At 48.6% G+C, this 23,407-nt stretch overlaps 10 protein-coding genes across 10 annotated transcripts; 6 read left to right on the top strand and 4 right to left on the bottom strand.

Moving 5' to 3' along the window:
• Nucleotides 1-595: 595 nt before the first annotated feature.
• Nucleotides 596-1,637, bottom strand: N7520_003519 (uncharacterized protein; the record flags this gene model as incomplete). Its single annotated transcript, XM_057137454.1, has 3 exons — nt 596-667; nt 833-1,522; nt 1,572-1,637. 3 exons carry the CDS (start codon nt 1,635-1,637, stop codon nt 596-598), a joined length of 828 nt encoding a protein of 275 aa, XP_056997919.1.
• Nucleotides 1,638-3,462: 1,825 nt separating this feature from the next.
• Nucleotides 3,463-4,239, top strand: N7520_003518 (SNUT3/LISCH7 family protein; the record flags this gene model as incomplete). Its single annotated transcript, XM_057137453.1, has 2 exons — nt 3,463-3,772; nt 3,845-4,239. The coding sequence occupies 2 exons, from the start codon at nt 3,463-3,465 to the stop codon at nt 4,237-4,239; spliced, it is 705 nt and encodes a 234-aa protein (XP_056997918.1).
• A 425-nt stretch (nt 4,240-4,664) lies between these two features.
• On the top strand, nt 4,665-5,958 carry N7520_003517 (FAD-dependent oxidoreductase; the record flags this gene model as incomplete). Its single annotated transcript, XM_057137452.1, has 2 exons — nt 4,665-4,704; nt 4,772-5,958. 2 exons carry the CDS (start codon nt 4,665-4,667, stop codon nt 5,956-5,958), a joined length of 1,227 nt encoding a protein of 408 aa, XP_056997917.1.
• Nucleotides 5,959-6,353: 395 nt separating this feature from the next.
• Nucleotides 6,354-9,142, top strand: cwh41 (mannosyl-oligosaccharide glucosidase; the record flags this gene model as incomplete). The annotated part of the gene is made up of 7 exons (XM_057137451.1): nt 6,354-6,591; nt 6,669-7,151; nt 7,202-7,359; nt 7,406-7,451; nt 7,506-7,884; nt 7,931-8,840; nt 8,897-9,142. 7 exons carry the CDS (start codon nt 6,354-6,356, stop codon nt 9,140-9,142), a joined length of 2,460 nt encoding a protein of 819 aa, XP_056997916.1.
• Nucleotides 9,143-9,816: 674 nt separating this feature from the next.
• Nucleotides 9,817-10,704, bottom strand: N7520_003515 (MMtag domain-containing protein; the record flags this gene model as incomplete). The annotated part of the gene is made up of 2 exons (XM_057137450.1): nt 9,817-10,615; nt 10,667-10,704. 2 exons carry the CDS (start codon nt 10,702-10,704, stop codon nt 9,817-9,819), a joined length of 837 nt encoding a protein of 278 aa, XP_056997915.1.
• A 390-nt stretch (nt 10,705-11,094) lies between these two features.
• Nucleotides 11,095-13,883, top strand: N7520_003514 (uncharacterized protein; the record flags this gene model as incomplete). Its single annotated transcript, XM_057137449.1, has 5 exons — nt 11,095-11,190; nt 11,241-11,248; nt 11,311-11,353; nt 11,408-12,854; nt 12,907-13,883. 5 exons carry the CDS (start codon nt 11,095-11,097, stop codon nt 13,881-13,883), a joined length of 2,571 nt encoding a protein of 856 aa, XP_056997914.1.
• A 346-nt stretch (nt 13,884-14,229) lies between these two features.
• On the bottom strand, nt 14,230-17,609 carry N7520_003513 (FAR11/STRIP family protein; the record flags this gene model as incomplete). The annotated part of the gene is made up of 5 exons (XM_057137448.1): nt 14,230-15,043; nt 15,095-15,224; nt 15,275-15,417; nt 15,472-15,584; nt 15,639-17,609. 5 exons carry the CDS (start codon nt 17,607-17,609, stop codon nt 14,230-14,232), a joined length of 3,171 nt encoding a protein of 1,056 aa, XP_056997913.1.
• A 388-nt stretch (nt 17,610-17,997) lies between these two features.
• Nucleotides 17,998-18,797, bottom strand: N7520_003512 (phosphatase PAP2 family protein; the record flags this gene model as incomplete). Its single annotated transcript, XM_057137447.1, has 3 exons — nt 17,998-18,449; nt 18,512-18,701; nt 18,750-18,797. 3 exons carry the CDS (start codon nt 18,795-18,797, stop codon nt 17,998-18,000), a joined length of 690 nt encoding a protein of 229 aa, XP_056997912.1.
• A 907-nt stretch (nt 18,798-19,704) lies between these two features.
• Nucleotides 19,705-21,681, top strand: N7520_003511 (RBR-type E3 ubiquitin transferase; the record flags this gene model as incomplete). The annotated part of the gene is made up of 1 exon (XM_057137446.1): nt 19,705-21,681. The coding sequence occupies one exon, from the start codon at nt 19,705-19,707 to the stop codon at nt 21,679-21,681; it is 1,977 nt and encodes a 658-aa protein (XP_056997911.1).
• A 925-nt stretch (nt 21,682-22,606) lies between these two features.
• On the top strand, nt 22,607-23,326 carry N7520_003510 (uncharacterized protein; the record flags this gene model as incomplete). The annotated part of the gene is made up of 3 exons (XM_057137445.1): nt 22,607-22,643; nt 22,703-23,106; nt 23,243-23,326. 3 exons carry the CDS (start codon nt 22,607-22,609, stop codon nt 23,324-23,326), a joined length of 525 nt encoding a protein of 174 aa, XP_056997910.1.
• Nucleotides 23,327-23,407: the final 81 nt, after the last annotated feature.

The following is a 23,407-nucleotide window of genomic DNA, read 5'->3' as shown; positions in this document are numbered from 1 at the left end:
GGAACCATTGTATAGGAATGATTATTGTAAGTGAGTTTTCGGACATATTCACATAAGCAATACCTTTCCAACGTTTTAATAAGTACCTTGAAGGTCAACCCCGACACAAAAGGCTTTTCCAGAACCTTTTAAGATTCCCACATTCAGATCTGGGTTGGCATCGAACCATTCCAATACGCTTGCCAGCTCCACATGGCCATGACTAGGTAAGCAGTTAAGTCTGTTGGGCTGGTTGAGCGTCACAAGTAGAATTGATGGACGCGGAAAGCTCAAGGAACAGATTGTTGTTACCGGTTGGTTCATGCTCTAAACTATGAATATTGATTTCGGGTTAAAATGTAAGAAGAGAAGCCAAAGAGATAAATAGAACGGACCATGACCTGTCCGCGATACAAAGATTCAAAGGAAGCTATTTTGATTATTCAACATACCGAAGCGAAAGATCGCGCCTTGCCGTAGGTAACTAATCCTTAACTTCGGTCCTCGAATTCAGTTCAGTTTCTTAAGGAAGAGAGTATATGTACTTAGGTACTTGACAAGACTAGTCTTCAACGTTGCTTAGAAGAAACTTAAATAGACACACGCAGGCTAATCTCTAAAGCGCTCTCGACATCGCATTTTCTAAATCCCGGTCCAGTAGAGAGACAAACTGCTCGATCAAGTATGTCTGTGGTATTGGTTAATCGGTTTCGAATTTTCAGTGAATATACGACAAACACTCACTATCCAAAAGTCTGTTCGCACTGAGAACCACGGTTCGATAACTCTTCGGCTGCCACGCAGGTATGTTCTCGGTTTTTCTAAGTTGAATTAATTGCGACTTGGAACTGACCATAATACCTCTTGATTGTAGGTACATGTCCACATCTTTTGCACTTAGAAATTCATCGCCCTGAAAGTAAGAAAGACCCGTTTCTGGATCAGACATCGGATGAGTAGGTGAGGTTGGGAGAGCAGGAGGATCAGTAAGCTCAAACATTTTGTTTGAAAAGCTCTGCTGGTTGGACATGAAAACCCAAGGCAGGTCTTTGGCGGGACCCAAAACAGCCCCTTGAAGCGATTGTTGCAGTAAAAGCTCTAGGCGACTAGTAATCTCTTCTCTGCTGCTAACCCGAAAACAATGTTTGAAAGCGTAGTGAAGAATGGAGAGCGGTGTTTCAATGTTTTTAATCAACTCGTATCCCCTTTCCAAGGCATAATGTTGCAGCCGTCTAGAAAATGGGGCTGTCTCCGTCCCGTTGGGGGGAGATGACAGAAGGACATTGGAAGGAGTAGGACATAAATCCAGCCCAGCCTGAGCTCCAAAATGGATTGGCCCAGTACTCAGACTGCGGCCCTCTGATAGCGCATCGGGAGGGGATATTATCCAGCTTGCATCCAAGTTGAAATTTTCCAGATCGCTCGATGATTTTTGGCTGGAAAGCCGTTCACTCTGCGAGACCTCCAAGTCTGGAAATGATGCGGCGTTGGACGGCATATTTGGAGCAGCGCTGCTGTCAGTAGTCGCTGTGGCTGTATCGCCCTGGTTGTTGTCAGTGTACGGATCGTATGAGTGATTTTGATTTACTGACTTCTTCACGCCGGGCCTTTTTCACAACGTCAGCCAGTAATCGTGCAGTACATTCAAGATGAGCCATGTATAGTGGATCTTGCTGGGCAATATGGGATTGACAACTAGTCGCATAGAAATTGTTGAAAATTTCGTGCAAATTGTTAATAGACCTTCGGAGATTATTGCACTCATCCCTCGAATCTGCTAATGCATCTTCTTTTCGCTGGCGATAAGCTCTTTGTGCTAGTCTGACCTGTACTTTTCGTCGCCTAAAGGAAGTCAGGTACTTTTGTTATCCTCGCATGTCTCCATCAAAGTAGAACTGCTGTCCGTGGGATCGATCAAAAAACCCCTTACATCGCAAGCTGGCTCCTCTTCTACGATCGAATCTTTGTAAGTCTTTCTAGAGACACGACCCTTTGCTTTGGCTTCTGTTTTGGTCGTAGTCCGAGGGGCTTCCGAGGATTTTCTGCTGACCATAGCCCTGGTTCCCATTCTGCCATTGTGGGAGACCGAATGTTGGAAATTTGAGTCCGGGGTATCAGAGGGTGATATTGAAATGTTCGAATTCCAAAATGTGTTAGTACCGTGATTATTGATGAGAAAGTCTTCCCAGTTAATAGTTCGAGTTTGTTGATCTGTGGGGGCTGAGATGTTGGAGTTTTCCATTGCTGATGCAAGCATTGCTTCTGGAAGGGAAATAAGAGATTCGAAGAGGTCATAAATGATAAATTGATTGTTATGCACAAAAGTTTGGAAATTATAGCCGGGGGCGGGGGGCTTAGAAATAATGATTATTATTCAACTCCGACTGTGACTCGATAGTGATACTTTAAGCAGTCAATACTTGATAAAATCCAGACTCCCTCTATCATTGAATCCATTTTTAATGTAAGTTGGACAGGTCAGGAACTGGGGAATAGCTTCTCCTATTATTCACACGTAAATCAAAATGAATCACATGTATGAGGGGCACGATACATTCAAGTGTTATGGCCATACTGATGAATAATCCAAAAATACTAGCTCACTCATCGTAAATACGGTCAACAGAGGACTTTCGAAAACCGACGATCTATTTAAAGGACTTTCAAGCAGTACCTACGACAGACAAGGTTTTCATGTAAGAACGGGCCTAAGCCCTGGAAGATCATGTGGCTAGAAAATACAAATGAGTGGACCGCAATGCGAGTTCAGGCTTGGATACTTGAGATCGAAACACCAAAGTGTTTTTTATTTTAAATCGTTCCAATCTTGAAATTTCATGATCTTTGGGTATTCGTGTTTGTTGGGCTTGGCCAGGGCTTTTCGAGTCCATGTATCCTAGCATTCTCCGTAAGATAGGAAGTTATGAAAGATTAGGAAAGCAAGTCAATGAAGCATGTTTGAATTGATTGAATTGAAGTCTGAGAAAAGTCGAACTGCTGGGAGTAATTGAGGCTACTTATGATCATTGGCTTCTAACCCAAACGGGAGCAAACATTAGATTGACTTCGATTCCAGGCTTGACTAACTTTGCCAGAGATGACCGCTAGATCTCTGAAATCCTTGTAATTTGAGGTTCATTTTCAACGAGAAGGTCCTAGTTAAAAATAAATTTCTTTGCTCAGTCCTGACTCCTGACTACTAAATAAGTACGGCATATCAAACTGCACTTTAGGTCTATCTCCATAACCGGAACAATCTGGCAGACAGAATAAACTCAGTCGGCACCTGGACAATCTTCATTGCACCACTTGATACCCCACTCTTGAATTTCCCAAGAAGATACACGAAGATGCAGATGTTCATCTTCTAATTACCTTCTGATATCTTATCAGGCAACCTGCAATCTCTAGCGTCATTCCCAATCCTCTGAATACAACAACCCGACCACGCGCGCGAGACAACCTCTGTCTCGGGCACTCACCATGACAGAGCCTCCAGCAAAACGACCCCGTCGCGTAGACAGCACTACAATGTGGGATATGAATGACTCTCAGACCCACCCCACAGACTCAGGCGCAGAGGTGGACCACAGGCGCTCACCTCAACCCCGAGGTTCGCGTGAAGATCGCCGATACCGATCGCGCTCGCGAGACCGGAAGAACACAAGGCGAGAACGGAGCTGGTCTCGAGATCGCCGCGATCACGATAGAAGGGATATTCGAGATCGGGACGGTCGAGGGCCCAGGGATGGAAAGAGAAGCAACAGCCGAGACCGTGGCCAAGATCGACGAGGTAGGTTCAGCTCTGAGATACAGTCCCAGCTTGCGAAACTCCAATGATATCTAACTAACAATATTTGCATAGCTCCCACATCTAAATACGATAAGTTCCGCGACCGTTCTCGCTCACGATCGCCCGCTGGAAACGGTAACCAAACCCGATCACCTCAGCCTCGAGGAAATAAAGATGACCGTCGATCTGGTCGGCGAGAGCCTCGTTTCCAAGCAGATGGGCGGAAGGCCAATGGTGCGTTCATCAAAGGCGATGAGATGGATGTCGACTTCAAGGAAGATGCGGACGAAGATGAAATGGAAGCGATGATGCGAAAGGCTATGGGATTTAGCCGGTTCCGAAGCACCAAAAACACCAAAGTGCCTGGAAACGATATCTACGGTGTGCGCAAGGAGAAGAAGACGGAGTACCGCCAGTACATGAACCGGACGGGTGGTTTCAACCGTCCTCTCAGTCCGTCACGGTAAACCTGATTTACCAGTGCTCATACTTGTTTCATTACTGGCTCTCAAGACTTAGGCCGTGCACCAACCCCCCGGAGTTTCATTGTTCAATATCTTTTTATTCCCATCACTATTGCATTCTAGGAGCATGGCATCCCGGGTTGTTTCTCAAAAATTTATGGCAAAGACCTTGTGATTGGTTGCTCCATTTCTATTGAATATTCCAGGTAATCTAGATATGTTTCCCTCATTCTATGATCCTTGCACAACTGATAAAATGGTAAATTTAATTATGGTGGATAAGAGCGCTGCACATGACTGGATATGCTCCAACAGCAGTGACGTAGCCGTTGTCGACCAAACCGGTGCTCCAACTTTCCCATATCCCAACTCTCCTCAAGGTGGCCTCGATCCGTACTATAACCCGCAAGTTTGCGCCAATATTCAATATGTCGGCCCCTGGAGATCGTCGAGACATTGTCATTGTTGGTATGAATACACCGTTTGCGCCAGCTCGGAGCCCCGCACCCCAATTACTGACCGGGTTTGACCTCAGGTGGTGGCATCATTGGATGTTGTTCTGCCTACTTCCTCACAAGACATCCCTTCTACGACCCAGCTCGACACAAAATCACACTTCTCGAAGCCTCCGACATTGCAGGCGGCGCGTCAGGAAAAGCCGGTGGATTGCTTGCACAATGGGCATACCCGGACAACCTCGTGGGGCTTAGCTACCCACTTCACCAGCAACTTGCTAAGGAACACGACGGCAAAAATAGATGGGGATACAGAGAGACCAACTGTGGTCAGCTTGTGGTCCGTGGTCGGACAATGGCAGAAATGACCTCGAAAGAGACCGGCGATGGCAACCACAAGTCGCTACAAAAGCGCAGCACGGCCGCCATGTCCAGATTGAAGGCCGCAAAGATCCCCCAGGATTTGGACTGGATCGAGCCTGATCTTTTACGCGCCTACGAGAGTATGAGCGGACCAGGCGAGACGGCTCAAGTTCACCCATACCTGTTTACGACATCTATGGCGAAACTCGCAGAGGAAAAAGGCGCACAAATTATCCTTGGACAAGTCACAGACATCGCGCGTCCCAATGACACCGTCGAGTCAGTCTCTTATACTGACAAGGAATCGGGGGAATCGCGGACAATCCCCGCTACAGACGTAATTGTCGCTGCCGGGCCGTGGACTCAAGCCGTCCTCCCAGAAGCACCCATCACAGCAATGCGCGCACACAGTGTCGTGATCCGCCCAACAAGAGCAATCAGTGCATATGCGCTATTCACCAACATCGAGATCCCAGCAAACTTCAATCCGGCCAAGAAGTCTCGACCAACCGTGGGCGCGCCGGAGATCTACACACGTCCCGATGACACAGTGTATGCCTGTGGTGACGGGGACAAGACTGTGCCATTGCCACCGACCTCTGCTGAGGTTGAGGTGGACCTGGAGCGCTGCCAAGAGATCATTGACCATGTAGGTAGCATTTCGGATGAACTTCGGGCTGGTGAGGTTAGTGTGCGCCAGGCTTGTTATCTGCCAAATGTTGCAGGTCCTGGGGGGCCATTGGTGGGCCCTACTCATACTAAAGGGCTATATCTTGCGGCAGGTCATACCTGCTGGGGCATTCAAAATGGTCCTGGAACGGGGAAGTTGATGAGCGAGTTTGTGTTTGATGGTAAAGCTAAGAGCGCGAAGATCGCGTCCCTTGATCCTCGTGATCAGCTTTGATAGATTCACTCGATGCTATATATCCCAAAGTTCGCATATGCACACGATACATACAAGACCATGATTCATCTATGTAATCTACGGAACAGCACAGCATCACAACCTCTCAACATGAGTAAAGCAAACAAGAAGCAGGGCCATCTGAGTAGTAGCAAATATTTTCATTTTTTTAGTGAAATGAAAAAATCATTTATTCATAATTTCCAAGCCTTCCGGGTAAATGCATGTCAATAGTCTGTTGTTTTCAAGTACACATAGTTTGTTCCTACGGAGTATATCTGGCCGAATCACAAGGAAGCTCGGGCCACGTAATTGCGGAGAACAGTTAATCACCGAAAACAAGTCAGAACTGACCACATCTTCTCCAATGTCCCCTCAATTGGGTGGTTACTGAAATGCATTTACGGATTACAACTCTCCTTACATCACTCCTCTACGCGGGGACTCTTGCAACCCAAGACCCTAATGATGTGTCCATCTTGATCAAAGAGGCCGCGCGTGCCAACAACGAGTCGCTGCTATGGGGCCCCTACAAACCGAATCTGTATTTCGGCGTGCGTCCTCGGATCGCAAATAGTCTTGCTGCGGGATTGATGTGGGCAAAGGTGGATAACTTTGCTACAGCACAAGGAAGTATGTTCTTGCTCCTTCGTCCCCAATCGCTCTCAAGGACCAGTGCGTACATGTTTGCTAACAACTAAACTCTCCAGATTTCCGACACACCTGCGAACAACATGAAGGAATGGACGGGTATGGATGGGACGAGTACGATATTCGCAAGGGAGGACGCCAGACTATCCATGATGCTGGGAACACTCTGGACCTCACAATTGATTTCGTCAAGGTCCCCGGTGGCCAGAACGGTGGTAGCTGGGGATTCAGGGTGAAAGGTACTCCGCGTGAAGATGGTGCACCAGATCAGCCTATTTCGATGCTATTCTATACGACACTTGAGGGATTGGGTCAATTGGGTGTGGATCTGGACAGCGTGGGCGATGCCCCTGCGCTGGAGGGTGACGTCAAGTTCAACGGTTTCTCTTCCGAGCTTGGGGACTTCTCTATCGATGTTACTGCTGGACCGGATACCAATGACTATTATGAGCATGCTCACCCGAGCTACGAGGCGAAACCATTGGGCAAGGGTATTGTATCTAGTGAGACCTACCCCCAGGAGCAGCTCTGGCAGGCTAAGGGTAAGTCGTGGTGGTTGAAAATTGGCATGGGCTGTGCTGATTAGATTTAGGGATCATGTTCATGCAGATGAAGGAGGAGGTGGAGCCAGCTATCCAGGAGTATGGAACGGAGAACCCTCCGCCGCCAGCTCAGCTGTTCACTGTGAAGCATAAACCCGGCAATGGCAACATTCATTTCGTCCAGAAGGTCTTCAAGGGTCCCTTCGAGGTAATGAAACTCCCTCGAAAGCAATCGCAATGGCTAATGGACCCAGTTTGACGTTCTTTTCTCGTCTGGCTCTGCTGGTGAGCCTCTTACATGTAAGTTCTGATGTTTGCATCGTTCCTTGAGGTCAGTCCTAACAGTATATACAGCGGAGACTATAACCAAGGAGCTCGAGAAATCTTCGCTATCTTTCTCGGAGAGATTCAAGCAGGTGCTTGCACCACAGGTGCCTTTCGACTCGGCCAAGTACTTGAAGTTTTCCAAGGCCATGCTTTCCAACCTAATCGGTGGCATCGGCTTCTTCCATGGTGACGATGTTGTTGAGCGGTCTGCTTCTCCGGCTTATGATGAGGAAAACGAGGGCTTCTGGGAGGAAACCGCGGCGGCTCGCGCAGTGGCCAAGCCTGTTATTGAAGGTCCCAAGGATCTCTTCACTTGTGTCCCCTCTCGTCCATTCTTCCCTAGAGGCTTCCTCTGGGACGAAGGCTTCCACTTGCTGCCCGTGATGGAATATGACTCCGACCTTGCGTATGTCTGTTCACCCCTTCAGTAAGGCTTTTGCTAACATTTCCAGCCTCGAAATCATCAAGAGTTGGTTCCACCTGATGGACGAAGATGGATGGATTGCCCGCGAGCAAATCCTGGGTATGGAGGCTCGTAGTAAGGTGCCTCCTGAGTTCACAGTCCAGTACCCTCATTACGCCAATCCGCCCACTCTCTTCATGGCCCTGGAAGCGTTCATGGACAAAGCATTGAGCAACAAGAGCATCCAATCGGAAGGTCTTGATGCAAGCGACGTTGCAGAGAGCCTTCGATCTGCAACTTTGCGCAACCCCGACCTGGCCGATGCCTACCTTCGTTCCTTCTACCCCCTGATGAAGAGACACTACAACTGGTTCCGCAACACCCAGCGCGGAGACATCAAGTCCTATGACCGCGACGCATTCTCTACAAAAGAAGCCTACCGCTGGCGCGGACGTTCCGTTCAGCACATCCTGACTTCTGGAATTGATGACTACCCTCGTGCTCAGCCGCCCCACCCCGGCGAGCTGCACGTTGACCTGATCAGCTGGATGGGTATGATGACTCGCACATTGCGTCGCATCGCGGAGACTCTGGGTGAGACGGAAGATGCCGAGGAGTTCGCTTACCACGAGAACGCTATCTCGCGTAACATCGATGATCTGCACTGGGACGAAAAGGAGCAGACATTCTGCGATGCTACCATCGACGAGTTCGAAGAGAGCGTGCATGTCTGCCACAAGGGTTATGTCTCCATCTTCCCGTTCCTGACGGGCATGATTGGTCCCGAAAGCCCCCGCCTTAAGGCTATTTTGGATTTGATCAGCGACCCCGAGGAACTGTGGAGTGATTACGGTATTCGCAGCTTAAGCAAGAAGGATGAGTTCTACGGCACCGAGGAGAATTACTGGCGCAGCCCTATCTGGGTCCCGATCAACTACTTGACGGTGAAAAACCTTTACGTGAGTCATGTTCCTTCGTATCTCATTTCAAAGACTAATTTCTGCTTTTCTTGTAGGTCATCGCCACCACCGAGGGTCCCCACCAGGAGCAGGCCCGTGAGATGTACTCTAAATTGCGCAAGAACCTTGTGGAGAATGTTTTCCGTGAGTGGGAGAAGACCGGATTTGCCTGGGAGCAGTACAACCCTGAAAATGGTGCTGGCCAGCGGACGCAGCACTTTACCGGCTGGACCAGTATGGTGGTGAACATCATGTCCATGCCTGACCTGGCCAAATCCGAAGTCTCCCATGATGAGCTTTAGTGGATGTACAATAGCATAGATTAGATCGAAGATTTATCATGCAAGAATAAAATTTCGAATGCGTCGCTCCTACTCCGTGCACTGATAGTCAATTCGTTAAGAATTAGATTCATTTCGTGTAAGATATAATGCCTGCTAGGGGTACATAGAAAAAAATACATTTTCAAGCACTTGTGGAACTGATCGGGGTATCTTAGATGTACGAGTCTGCAGCTCTTGCGATCAACTGCGGAGTTTTCAACAAAGATCCAACGTCAGCTTCAATGCCAATGTTGACGTGGCAACTGACATCGCACACCTCCTAATCACCACGAACTCAGGCCCGATTCAAGAAAGACCCTTGAAAGCTTGATCAGTCTCTGCAACTTTTGTGTGATAAGTGCTTTGAGCTCCAGAAAGAACTTTTCGATCCGGTTCATCTCACAGGAGTACGGTGGTGACTACACCTTGAAGAACCTTTTGGTCGTGTATAATGATAGTTTGGGTCTGAATAGACCTAAGTTCTGTTCATTTACTGCAATGGGGAGATTTTCGATAAAATCGTCGAACATTCTGGCATCCGATCTCGAGGGACCTGCCACATCAAGATGCAATCGTGAGAATACAGAAATAAACGCTTACTTCTGATCACGATGTTATGGGAAACTTTGACAGGTGCTACCCCACCAAGAGCCTTATCGTCGGTCGGAACCCTCTCGATCCCCACGTCGTTCGGGATCAGATTTGCGATCAATGGGCGAAAAGCTGCGTCCACGTGGTGGAATGGGCTCTTTGTCCTTGTAGCCATGGCGAGTCCGAGACCGCGAACGGGATCGTCTCTTCTCACGGTTGTGGTCCCTGCCAGATCGAGAAGGTGATCGAGACCGATGCCGATGGCTGCGATACTTATGGCGATCACGGCCTCGATCCTGGTCATCATAGTGATGAGTTCTGCGATGTCTCCGCTCTCTATCACGATCACGACCACGGTCATCACTGCGGTCGCGTCGCCTTTCCCGACGAGGACTGCGACTGCGACTGCGCTCGTGTCGCCTTTCCCGACGAGGGCTGCGACTGCGTTCGCGTCGCTTTTCCCGACGTGGACTCCGACTACGTCCGTGTCGTCGGCTTCCCCGTGATTCTCTGTCCGGCTTGTCGACACCCGTCATGACCTTATCATTGTCATTGTCTCTCTCTATCATTTTGCCGCCTCCTCCCAGCGGTACCATATTCGCATTTGTGTCGGGTTTCAATGGTACCGGGAGTCCTAGAGCGATTGCCATTGCTTCCGCTTCGGCATCCTTAACTCGTTGTCGTTCCTCACGCTCCAGGCGGACTCGTTCTTCTTCATCGTCGATATTGCCCTTTGCGTACCATTGCAGGTCTCGGCCTTGTTGCCACCGTCCTACCGGGGCCATCACCGAGTGACCTAGGTAGTTCTCACGATGGGTGGAGCTCTGAACGTCCGACCATTGGAACTCGGTGCGGCCACCACTGGAGACACCGTTAGCGCAGTGAAAGAAAGATGTCAGACAAAGCACTTACCGGCTACCTTCCTTGCGTACACTTGCAACCAAATCCATGTTTCAAATGGGTGGTCAGTTCAAAGAAGGTTAAGCGTTACGCTATGATGAATGGGAAAGGCGGTGACAGTGCGGAGGCCAACGTTAGAACTGGAATTAATTGGCGGAACTAATCCGGACACGGTAATGATCGATTGATTTGTCAAACATCCTTTATTTTGTGGATCTTAAGAGGGGGGAAAAGGATAGCCTCATCGATGATTAATGTCTCGGGGTTTGATCGTTTTGATCATGTTTACTTCCGTGACTCCTTTTCACTCCTCCAAGGGCATCAGGTCCGGCCATGATCACACTACTTCCACCTACCTTTCTTACACGTACGCACAGTTTGTCGACTACCCCACCGATCACCTCAGCCACGGCCCAACGGGTCTAGCTTGAGGAGTCGATATGTCTAGCACCGACCAAACCGACGACGACCTCACCAATGACAAGAATAGCAGACCTCAAGTTCGCAGGCTGAACGTCGAGACTCCAAAAGAAAGGGTAAGTTCAAGATCTCATTTCACGTGTGCTCAGGATACTGATTGAACCAGTTCTCAAGGTACATTTGCCATATTTACGTGTTCGAGTTCGGACGCCCCGCTAAGTAACCCTAAGTAAAAGAGACGAGTATCCCCCTGAGTCTTCTGCATGGAGATCCAATCTGGTAAGGTTCCCGCGCATCTCTAACTCTGCACGTGACATTGACTGTATCAAAAAGGCAGCATGCTCACAGAGACGGAACCTACTTTTTGTTGCGTATGTATCCGAGATCTATGTCTTCATACCAGCCGGGCATTTGCAGCTTCTACGTCATCAGCCTGAGATGATTATTTCTCCTGTGATGAAAGACCCGTATGCAGAAGGCTTGCTTGACACAGAAAATCCCCATGCTATCAACCATCTTTTGGTGGATGAGCTTGGTCAGGATGAGATATTGCTGTTGGCTACTGACTCCGGCAATGTCTGTGCCTACTACGTGGAGGCGATTTACTCCAGCATCACCCGGCACGCCGATAAGGGGGCCAAGCGTCCTTATGATACTTCAGAGGTGAAGCCTTTCTTCTGTGAGGATGTTTACATGAGTGTGTGGGGCCTTGCAACGCATAAATATGCTCGCCTTATTGCCGTCAGCGCCAATACTCAAGTGGTCACGGTATTCGCATTCGCACTTGAGACACCTAAGGGTGGAGTTACACCTTCTACAGACCCAAATCTCGATGACCCGGATCAGCCCTGGATCAATATTGATAACAATCACAACCTTCAGAGGCTGCAGACGATGATGCCGAATAATCATCGGTCCCGGAATTTACGACTCAGTTACAAGGGACACTATGACAACATTCCGTGCGTATCATTTGCGAACTTCGATCTGGACGCCAATGCCGAGTGGCTGGTCAGCACAGACATAGCCAATCGAGTCGTCATCTGGCGGATCTGGGAAGACTTGTTTCCGATACGGGTCTATTATCCCGGCCACCCTCAGAACAATCCTCCCGAAAGAGGCTGGGCCGTCCTACCGCTGGATCCAAGAACATTCAAGTCCTACAAATTCGCCGAACAGGCTTGTGGTGGTGATCCGGAATCAAAAGTCATCTCAGGCCGAACAATCCTGGATGTGTCGGAGGCGGTACCGCAGATCGGCGACACGGCCCGGTACTTCAAGACCGGCAACATTAATTCAGAAGCTCCAGAGTATTATACTCTTCCCGATGATCTTCTTTCAGAATCTACAGAGGTCGTTGAACCTGCTCAAAATATTGACCTGAGCGAAAATGTAAACTACGCTGTGCTTCGGGCTTCCTTCGACTCACCTGAGGCAGGCACAGACATAGAACTGGAAGAAGATGACGCGGAAGATGAGGATATGGAAGATGATGATGCGGACATGGAAAATGAGGAATCAGAAAATGAGGACTCTGGAGATGATGACATAGAAAATGAGGACTTGGTCTCATTTTCCGAGTCCTCATCATCGAAGTTACCTCAAGGCACCCGGGATCGGCCTCGGCTGCAGAGCCTGTTTGAAGATGATAATGCCGACTTCCCTGAGAGCCGATACATGGACAACAATCTTCATCGCCAGTTCGCCCGCTATCCCAAGAAATCCTACCGTCAGCAGCCTGGCTCTGGTCTCCGTCTTTTAAAAACCAAATCTGTCCATCGTAAGAATTCCCTTGTACCTGAGACACCACAGGATAATTTACTAACAGATAGAGTTTCTAGCAAGCTCACCTTCTTGCTTCCCCATTCTTCACTTTTCTGAGCATCACATCAGCATGGCCCCGTACCCCATGGATTCCAATTATCAGCTACTGTGCGCAAATGCCCTCGCGCAACAAGCAGCTCCCTATGAGGCCGCCAATACACACCGTGCATTTGCCATTCTCGCAAACTGTGACCGGCTCAACATGATCAAGTACCTCCCCGAAGCCGGAATTGTGGTTGCTGCCTCCCAAAAAGGTCGTGTTGCCATTCTATCTCTGACCTGGCAAGAGGACGTAGGCTTTGCGTTCCGGACTGACTGGATTCTACCATTCAAATCTCAAGAAAACGACAGAGAACGCCCTCTGGTCCCACTGCTCGGCATGGCTGTTAGTCCAATGCCAGGTTTTGAAAACCCACCCGACATCCTCCATATTCCCCAGGGAATCGATCCAGATGATTGGATTTCTTTCAACTACCGTGCCATGCATTCGGATGACACCAGCTCTTCAAAATATTCATCCAACACCTCAAATCCGCAACCCCAACCTGAACAACCCACTGAGTCGATGGACCAGGATGTCCCAATGATCCCGCCAATGATCCCGAGTGGTTCTAATCAATCGGAAATAGAAAATTTGTTCGATCTGTTCGACAACACATTGCTTCGGCTATCTGAATTAGAACGTACCCATGCATCTCGCCAGCAGCGTGAAACTGGAACTGATGAAAATCAACCAAAAAGCTATTGGGACCTCATCCTAGACCCTGTTCCCAACCTTCCAAATCACGGTTACTCCCTGGCGGAGCTGCACGCTCAAGCTTCAGCAGCCCATCACCCCCCAGAGCCCTGGCATGGCACGCATCCATCCCGTCACTATCGCATTCTCTTGTTGTTCTCTGATCACACCGTAATGAGCTACGAGTTTTGGCAAGGGTGGAAGAGATTCCCAGACTCTTCATCTGCTGTGTCGAGCCAGAGACCGTGAGATACGAGTCATCGTTATCATTTTGTACTAGTAAACATAGCCAACTCCGAAATAATCAATAACATATCAATTTCTTCTTATTATCATTGTAGACGATTGTTACATAGTACATAGTCTTGGTATACCGGGCCATTAGAGTACTATACGCCTGACTAGCGGGTGTACCTCGGTAGATCTCGAGGAATAAGCCCTGATGACCACCTAGCCTGGAGGTCTCTAACACTACATGCACATGGATACACGTAAGGAAAAAAAAACACCTGCGCACCCTGATAATTACTATAACGGAAGGCACAAGCAACGTAAGTGGGTATATGCATGGGTCTAATTTATGTTTCACTGCACATCATGGCCAGCCCTCGGTTTGCAGTCCACCATCCCACTCCGTCCCATTCACCATAGGGTTACTCACATCTGAATCCTCACCAACCACATCATCAGCAAACCCCCATCCCATCGACTCCAATTCCCGAACGAAGAAATCTCTCTCCTCTTCCATGATGGCGGTACCTTCAGGACCACCCATAACATCTTTGTACTTGCGTAAATGCCACCAGTGTGTTAGTCCCCGAAGAGCCTGTTCCAATGGCAACGCCACTTCGACATCACCTTCGACATCCGAGCCCGCAAGCCAATCATCCCGGAGCTCGGGCTTGCAATACAGGTAGATAGCGGTGATAACGCGCATGTTACTCTGGCGCCATTTCCGGCCACAGTACGGGACTTGTGATTTGAAGAGTTTGAGAGTGTAAAATCGGAGATAGGGGTCAGGGATTTTGAGACCCTTTCGTAAGATTGTGCTGGATTTGTACTGCACGAGAAGTAGGCAGCGATGTGCTTTGTCGCGTGTGATCTTTTGCATGATGTGGAGGTAGTTGATGGCGGAGAAGAAGTTGCGGAATGAGAACACAGTAATAGGCTCCTTGGGGAGAGGCGCTGTTGGGTAGCCTAGTTCGTCGACTTCCGGTCGAGGAGGGCCATCTAATCCGGTAATATTTTCCTCGGTTGAAAGGTTTCGCACTGAGGTGTCTGCTCGGAACAGATTAGGGCGACGTCGGGAGATTGGTGGAGGCGCCGCTTCGTCCTCGCTTTCGGTGTCTCCACAATCAGGCTCGAGATCTGATGGGTGATCGGCATTCTCACGGCAGAAATGGAAGAAACTGGCGATATGTTAACAAGCTTGATCAGATAATGTGGCGAAAAAAACATACGATAGGTCATCACGGTCATTCTTCTGTGCCACCGTTTGGTCCACATCTTGATGAGCAAACATCTTCAGAATCAAGGGCAAATAGTTTGAATCCAGCAAGAGCTGTGTCATATACTCAAACTTCATGACATCTGGTATAGGTTAGTACTGGTTTATATAGTTGATGAGAAAGGGAACCCACGGGATCGTTTGAACCACTTCACCAGAAGAAGCAAAGTGCCCGAAACAGCCTTGGAGGTGATCTCCCGCAGCCGAATGTTATCAAGCTCGTCGACAGAAGTATCAGGGAAAAACTCCGCTGACCCATCAAGACTGTGCCCATTGCTTAAGGAATGTTAGATATCATCTACTTGTTTTTGTTCGAGTACAGATACATACCTCATGCTCTGCGAAGGTTGGGAATTCGCCTGGTTAACCACAGCACTGACATTGGTCAGAATAATCTTCAAGAAGACAATTGTAATCGACTGGAGGTTGGATAGTGTTTGAGCCTAGAAAAGATATCAGTAAATGACCAATCCCTGCGGATCGAGATAAGTGCTTACATAGAAGCTCTCTACAGCATCCAGTCGTCGTTGAATATCCGGATCATCCGTTTCGTTCGTGGAGTTCTTGGCCTGAGATGCTTCAGAGTTGGACAGGTTTAATCGATCCAAATCATCCTGTAGGTCTTCGGGCGATACACAGCCGAATTTTCGGTGGCCAGTGTCAAAGTTCCAACCTCGGTCATATTTCATAAAATTCTCACGCTCCTCCCACATCTGTCTCATTGACCGTGCCATTTTGACATGAGTAGAAAACAATCGGCCGGCCTCGATGATTGATGCAGGAACATCGCTGCCGTCCCACCGTTTTCCAACCAGAACATCCTGCCGTTCAGTAGTACCTTTGCCACCAATTTTGTTGCTGGTGTCATCTAAAGGAGGGTACATCAGCGGGAAGTTTTGGTTGGTCTGGTAATTTTGCTTCTTGCCGCCTTTGCCTCCAGGCCCACCTGGTGATGGAGGTGGGGATGGTGCCGGAGTTGCAATATGAACAGCCTGTTGAAGAATAGAACCATTTCCGCCGGCGATGGGCGGCCCGACTCCAGAGAACAAGCCACTGGAGGTGCTGGCTCTGGCAGGATGCTGTGGGAAAGGAGGCAGAATAGAATTGTTGTCCAGCTCTAGAGGAACAAGGGGTTGTGGGGGATTGTATGCGGGGTATTTTGAGGTGATCTCCTGACGAAAAACGTGGTAGTCAAGGGGAGATGCATGTAAGAATGGTCCTCGGCGGTTCGTGGAATCATCATCATAGGACAAAGATGGCTCCAACACCTCCTTGGCTTTCTTCAATTGAGCACTGCCACCAAATACCAGAAGCAAAGATTTCCATAACAGAAGAATAATGCGGGTAAGAGGAATATTAGCGGTTTCGTCCCATCGCAGCCGCGCGATGATTTCAACAATCGTAACCAGCAAGGAGAGGTCGGACTCGGTTAATGCATCACGGATCGAGGTAGTTTGAGGGTTTTGAGCCTCTTCTCTGCGACCGACCTCAATTGAGAAATACAGCAATGTGAGCACCAGGTTGGCTTCACGTTCTGATGCGGGGATTTCGCCCGGGTGAAGTCGATCAAACTCCAATCCGTCTGCATCAGGCCCCCGTGAGTGACGGCTACGATCGAACAATTGGGACAGCCTCTTCACCAGCAACGGAATTCCTCCACACTGCTGAATCAGTGAAACGTTCTTTTCAATCCATTTGATCTGTAGCGATTGTAACCGTGGTGATTCTTTAAGAGTCTTGGAGTCCGGTGCTGCGGGATATTCTGGCGTCGGTCTTCCACCAGTAATGCCCCAGACACCGGTAACCGCGTAACAGATATTCTCCAAAGCGTCTAGCCGTACTGAGGTCTCAGGGTATTCGAGCTTGTCGAGAGACTGCGATATGAAAGTCCGACGCATATTGTCAGATGCATCCAGCCAGGACAATTTCGGGGTCCCTGAGTTCTGGTTTCGGCAAAATGTAGCCCAATGGCGATCGAAGGTTATCTTCATACCCTTCAACATAACACGGTCGAAATCATTGTACTGGAACCACTCGTTCAACTCTTCCGGAAATGCTTGCGAGTCTGCATATTCAAATGCATATGCCGGCTGTTCCACCTTTGGCATGTCCTGGACAAGTTTTCGCAACTGGGCCAGGCTAAGGGAATCCGTGGGTTGTTCCGCATTCTCCTGTACCGGGGCCGGTGGAGGGGGCTGAAGCGGAGGTGGAGGAGCTATTGGGTTGTCTCGGCGCAGTTCAGGTCGTTTGGTGTTCTTTTCGGGCTGAATATCATTCGATTCGACCGTCTGAATTGCTTCAGTAGCTTGTTCTTGGGCTTGCTCTTGTCGCATTTCCTCCGCAACCTCCTCCATCAACTGGTCATCGGAGACTGGTGAAATATCGGTCCCAGTCTGATCGACTTCATCGGCCTTGACGATATGGTGCTCTTCCGGCATTTCTGCGTTGCCAGAAGGCAAGATTTCCATTGTGATAAGGTGATTTGGTGTTGACGCGGGGGTTTTCTTTGCGTCAACACACTTGTATTGCCAGAAAGGGGAGGCTAGCTGGTCGGTTACGGAGCCAGTAGCATTAGGAGATTAAAATATTGGCCGGAATTCTTTAGATCAAGAAAGCCTCGAAAGGCTGCCAGCGATCATGATGCAGCCAGAGCTATTCGTATAGACAATTCGATGCGGAGTTGCGGTGATAGGCCATATCCCACGTGACCGACGCCCCCAAAAAAGTATGGAATCAACGAACTTGATAATTTGTTCATTTGTACGTTCATGATTGCAAACGCCATATAATCTTTCATATGTTCTTATAAGCTCTAATATACAACGAAACATATCACCCCTCGAAAGTAAATTGAAATTACTGCGATTTGCGGGCATCACGGCGACGCTTCAATCTCAATAATTCCCATCGTTGCCAACCGGCCTCAGCCAAGTCTTCACTAACCACCAGGTCACGCACTCGTAGTAGGCGGGCGACAGTCAATTCCACGGCCCAGTCAATCCAGCCCCATCGACGGAGCAGACCGGTAATAACAAACCAGCCAAATGCACACACCACACCAGCTCCACAGCCCGCCAGCACTTGGCGAGGAGTGTGATAATTCAGGTAGATGCGGCTTGTAGCAACTGCACCAGCAACAGCCAGAAGGATCAGAGTCACAGAGGCTCTCAGCAAAGTTCCCAGTTTAGGATAGGAGGTCGCATAGGCGGGAGTGTGTCGGAATAGGAGGAAAAAGGTAAGGTAGACGGAGAAAAAGGTCATGAACTGGGCATGTGACGATGGCATTCCATAGCCTTTGCCAAGCATTTCTGCAGAGATACAGAGTAAGTATATATTCACCATGAGACCATGATGAGCTGTTCTAACATACCCTTCGGTCGTTCTTCTTTTATAAAGCGCTTTAGCACAAAATTGATTGCTTCGCAGCCTAGCTGTCCTGCGAACATCAATATGACCTCAACTTCTCGCGTTGCCCAGATCAGAGTGGTATAAGAGACGCAGAGCGCCTGGGGTAGGAGAGCGAGCCATGCGGATGCAAAGGACAGGGGATCCTCGGGGTTCTATACCAGTTAGTTCTCAGTCTTGTTATTATCAGGTATTATACTCACATAATGGACATGTGTAAGAGACAATGAGGCTAGAGGTGTATCCGACATGGTGAAGTGTATGAGGAAGTGACGAAAGGAACTTGCCAGAACAACAAAAGGAAAGCACGAGCCACATTTGAGCACGGGGCTTAACGATAAGATAAGAGAGACAAACTCAACAAACATTGTATTTATAGAAGTATTTTACTTACACTTACATAGTACCCTACTAATAGGTTAGTACTAGTATACGAAGTAATAGTAGAATAAAGTACTTTTCAAGCCCTGAATACAGACAAAATCAAAATACCCATAACAAGACAAAAAACACCACACATTTCAAGTCCAAATCAAAACTTCATTAGGCACCAAGGACTGGGCTGCTATTGTGGCCTGGTTCTTTTTTTTGCTTCTTTTTGATTATTTACTTTCTCTTTCTCTTCTCTTTCTCTTTCTTATTTTGCTTTGAGCTCACTGTTACTTTGACAGAAATCCCTTAAACCCTTTTTTCCGTGAATCCGTTCTGCTACCGAACCATGACGCAGTCCCTGGCTCTCTATATTCCCGCTTTCTTGTTACATCATTTGATAGACCCCTCAGTATTCAACTCTCCGGACAACCGCTTGCTTGGCTCTAGAGTTCCTTGAACGACTGGTGTGTTTGAACTCTAGAGTAATTTATTCCGTTCTGTTTCGCTGATGAAATTGTCCTGCAGGAGAATCCCATTTCTGCCCGATTCCGAGAGTCGCCACTTTTTTTTTTGTGGTGACCACGAAACCACCCACTCTATATCCCACGTTCGCAACCCAAAAAATCTCCATCGACAAGCCTCCCCCCGGCCACGTCGCAAGGTATGACCATTCAGGACTAGCCTATCTGGTCAAGGTCGTTGCTATCGACTTTGCGACCGCGACTCAAACTATTCTCAGATCTTTATCAACCCGGCAATCCTCAAACTTCCCGGAGACTCTTCAAGATGACCGAAGCCGAAGACCCCGCCGAAGACGACCGTTCTGTCGAATTATCATCGATCGTCGCAATCTTCCCAGAGACAAGGATTGACCCGGAGTTTCCCTTCAAGGCTGTGTTGGACCTGCCAGTCGCATTACCGTCGCCCACCCGCGTCAGCTTTCACCAACCGCTCGATGGCGGCCTCCCCGCAGCGCTGACGCCACCAACTTCCGTCGATGTCTCAAAGGCTGACCTCGAACAAGCCGCTGTCAGAGATGTTCATATGCTTTCGCATCTACCGCCACTTACCCTCGAGATCGAATTACCAAATGGATACCCCTCCGAAAATCCCCCGCGGGTAAAGCTTACCACCCACCCGCGATGGCTTTCACCTGCGACCCTCAAAAAATTGGTGGACGACTGTCAACGACTATGGATCGAATGCGGTCAGGATATGGTTGTGTACACATACATCGACCACCTTCATCAGTTGGCAGAGACGGCCTTCGGAATTCAAGATGCATCGGACGGCGAGCTTTCGTTATCGCGGGACTTGAAGGTCGCATTACTGGACTTTAACAACAAGACGGAGCGTGAAAATTTTGAACAGCAAACCTTCGAATGTGGCGTTTGTCTCGAGCCGAAGAAAGGTGTGAATTGTCACCGGCTCTTGCGCTGCTCGCATGTCTTCTGTGTCCCTTGTCTTCAGGACTTTTACAACACATCTATCTCTGAAGGTGATGTCGACAACGTCAAATGCATGGCACCGGACTGTGATAGAAACAAGAACCCCAGCCCTGCTCCTGGCAGTGGAGGCCAGGCTCCACGACGCAAGAAGCACGACCCAACGCTTGGGCCAAACGAGCTTCTCCAAGTCCCACTCACGCCGGAAACTGTGCAACGATATGTCTTGCTCAAGCGCAAAAAGAAGATTGAAGCTGACAAAACCACCATATATTGTCCACGACAATGGTGTCAAGGCGCAGCACGATCAAAACGCCATCCCAAACCACTGGACCCGATGGCAGATGACCTTGAATCGTCGGACGAAGAGGAAGATTTCGCATTTGACCCTCGAGGGCCTGAGGAACAACTCCCTCCCCCCGCTGAGCGTGTGGCCATATGCGAGGACTGCAATTATGCTTTTTGCTCTGTCTGCAGAGGCAACTGGCACGGTGTGCTAGTTCGGTGTTACCCCCGCCGCGCCGCAGAGCAAACCGAAGAAGAAAAGGCCACCGACGAGTACCTCAGACTCTACACGTCACCTTGTCCAACCTGTAACGTCCCTTGTCAGAAGCTTATGGGTTGCAACCACATGCGCTGTCGCCAATGCGACACCCATTTCTGCTATCTCTGCTCAAGCTGGCTCTCAGCCGACAACCCATACGAACACTTCAACAATGGAATAAACGGTTGCTACAACCGTCTCTGGGATATGGAGGGTGGTGACGGACTTAACCCAGTGGGCGCCGAAGAACTGCACCGTATTCCAGAACATCTACTCCATTTTGACGAGATAGAAGACGATGACAATAGTCTAACCGATGATAACGATGATGATGAAGACGATGATGATGAACTTCCGGTATGGGACCTCGACTTCAGCGACGACGAACTTGATCTCCGGCGTCACCCTCCGCCTCCCGCACCCGTTCCACCCCGTCCGCCTCGCGCAGCACAAGGCCCTGGCGCAGACGACCAAGGTCGAGCTGCCCGTGCCGCCGCATTAGAGCGACAAGCCCAAGCCCGGGCCATCGCCGAAATCCGCAATCGTCAAGCAGGCGAACGACCTCGACGCCGTCCCCGTCTTGCTTTTGCCGGCCGTCCCCCCTTCCCAGGTCGCCCTGGTGCTCTTCCCGGTCATCCTGCCCGTTTTCCTGTCCGTCCTCGTGCCGACGAACGGTTCGTGGAATGGCAAGCTGGCCTACAGCATTTCCTGGAACTTGTACAGGATGACCGCGAAGACGAATGGGATAGCGACGAGTTGGATGACGAACTATGAGGACCTTTCTGTTGCTGCTTTCGCTCTAATTGATACCCGATCTCCTGTTTGCATATTTACTTTTCTTTCCACTTGCCTTTCCACTTGAGCGGGTACAGGCTTTTTCCGGGCCTTGATGTTTGCATGAGAAATGAACCCAATGACTGAACTGGTACCACGAATTTCTTGCTTGCATGTATTACATTATATCTTTTCCACTTTCTTCCCCTTTTTGAGTTTGCTTTTGACCTACTGATCTTCTTTTATTTCGAAGCGCTTGGGCGTAAATTCTTTCCTTCTTCGATCCCCTTCTTCGATCCGTTCTACCTATTTCTGAGCGACTGATTCAATGTTCGTTCAAGGATTTCCTTCATGTCTCATTATGATTCTTTTGCTTTTCATGCCTTGACCTACTGAGATTTTGGTTTTGATTGAAGACTTATGAGCGTATGCACGTATCTCTTATGGGCCCATTCCATAGATTTAGCTGCCTAAACATCCACAGCATCATATATGTCGAAATCTTGTTCGAAGATTACTGGTAATGGTAAAAATGATATTTATACAGGCTCAATACTGAATTAGGATCACACCCGTCTAACTCCATGGAGTCGAGCTGTCTGAAACCCTCCAGCAAGATGTGCCGCTTTATATGCCAGAATAGCAATGCGAGGCTTCGGAGACTATCAATCTTGGCGACAGGCTTGGCTGGTAATGTAACATCCGTCCACGAAAAGGAATTTTGCATCTGTTGGAAACTTTACAACACATAATCTCTTCTTGAAGACTTAGATTTCACATAATCTGCTATCAGTATGGCTTGCTCTGAAAATGTAAACATCCAAAGCCTTGGTGTATAATGGACAATGGTATAGAACCCTTCGCATAACATAGTCCAGACCCTGTTCACTGACTTGATATTGATCTTCTGCTGGCTATAGGACAAATGATTGACTTGCCAGACAGACCCACTACTGAAGCTGGTAATACCAACCTCTTCCATCCTTGTTCTTACTAACCAGATCCGTTCGTTTGAAGCAAGGAATCTCTTGGATAATACGCAAGACCATCGGACTAGCCACAGTCTATCTTGATATTTCAATTTACGACACCGAATGCTCCGAGACATCAGCATCATCCATGAACATCGACGTTCTTCAAACCGCGACAGGAGGCCTGGCTGGAACAACAGAAAGACGTAGGCTAGATTGGAAAATGCAAATCCATACCGACTACATATTCGGTGAGCTCAGTTGTTGGAGTCAACTTGTTGGCGGAGCCCGAGATGAAGAGGGGAATATGCGACCCGAATTTGTGGTTCAAAAGAGAGTCAATGATGAAAGAGTTGTTGAATTCTTGAAAGGAGTGACTATGCATGATGGGACAAGAAGCGATGGATTCATGATCGACATGAAAAGCGCTGAGATAAAAAGAACTGGGAGTTGGGTGCACACTTTTGCGCGCAATTAAAGGTCCGATTGGACGGCTGAACAAGTAAATACAACCTGATTTAATCGAAGCGCTGCTTTTGACTAAATGCCAAAATTTACAGATCTGAGGCTTTGAAATGATCCTTAATAAGTGTTATCATACTCGTCGGATTGTGGTGGATGATTGTAAGGGACACTACAAAATGGTTCGACTCGTATATGCGAGACAGAATTGATCTTTGGATCTCGGCATACCTGGCAAGTAATGAGCTCACAAAAAGGTTGTTATGCGCGATAGTTGGATTTCGCTTCAATTA

Source organism: Penicillium odoratum, assembly GCF_028828045.1.
Source record: "Penicillium odoratum strain IBT 22623 chromosome Unknown utg000003l_segment0_segment0, whole genome shotgun sequence".
In the NCBI taxonomy this organism is placed as follows: Eukaryota; Fungi; Ascomycota; class Eurotiomycetes; order Eurotiales; family Aspergillaceae; genus Penicillium; species Penicillium odoratum.
Note: the sequence above shows the minus strand (reverse complement) of the source record. Positions and strands in the feature narration are given on the sequence as shown.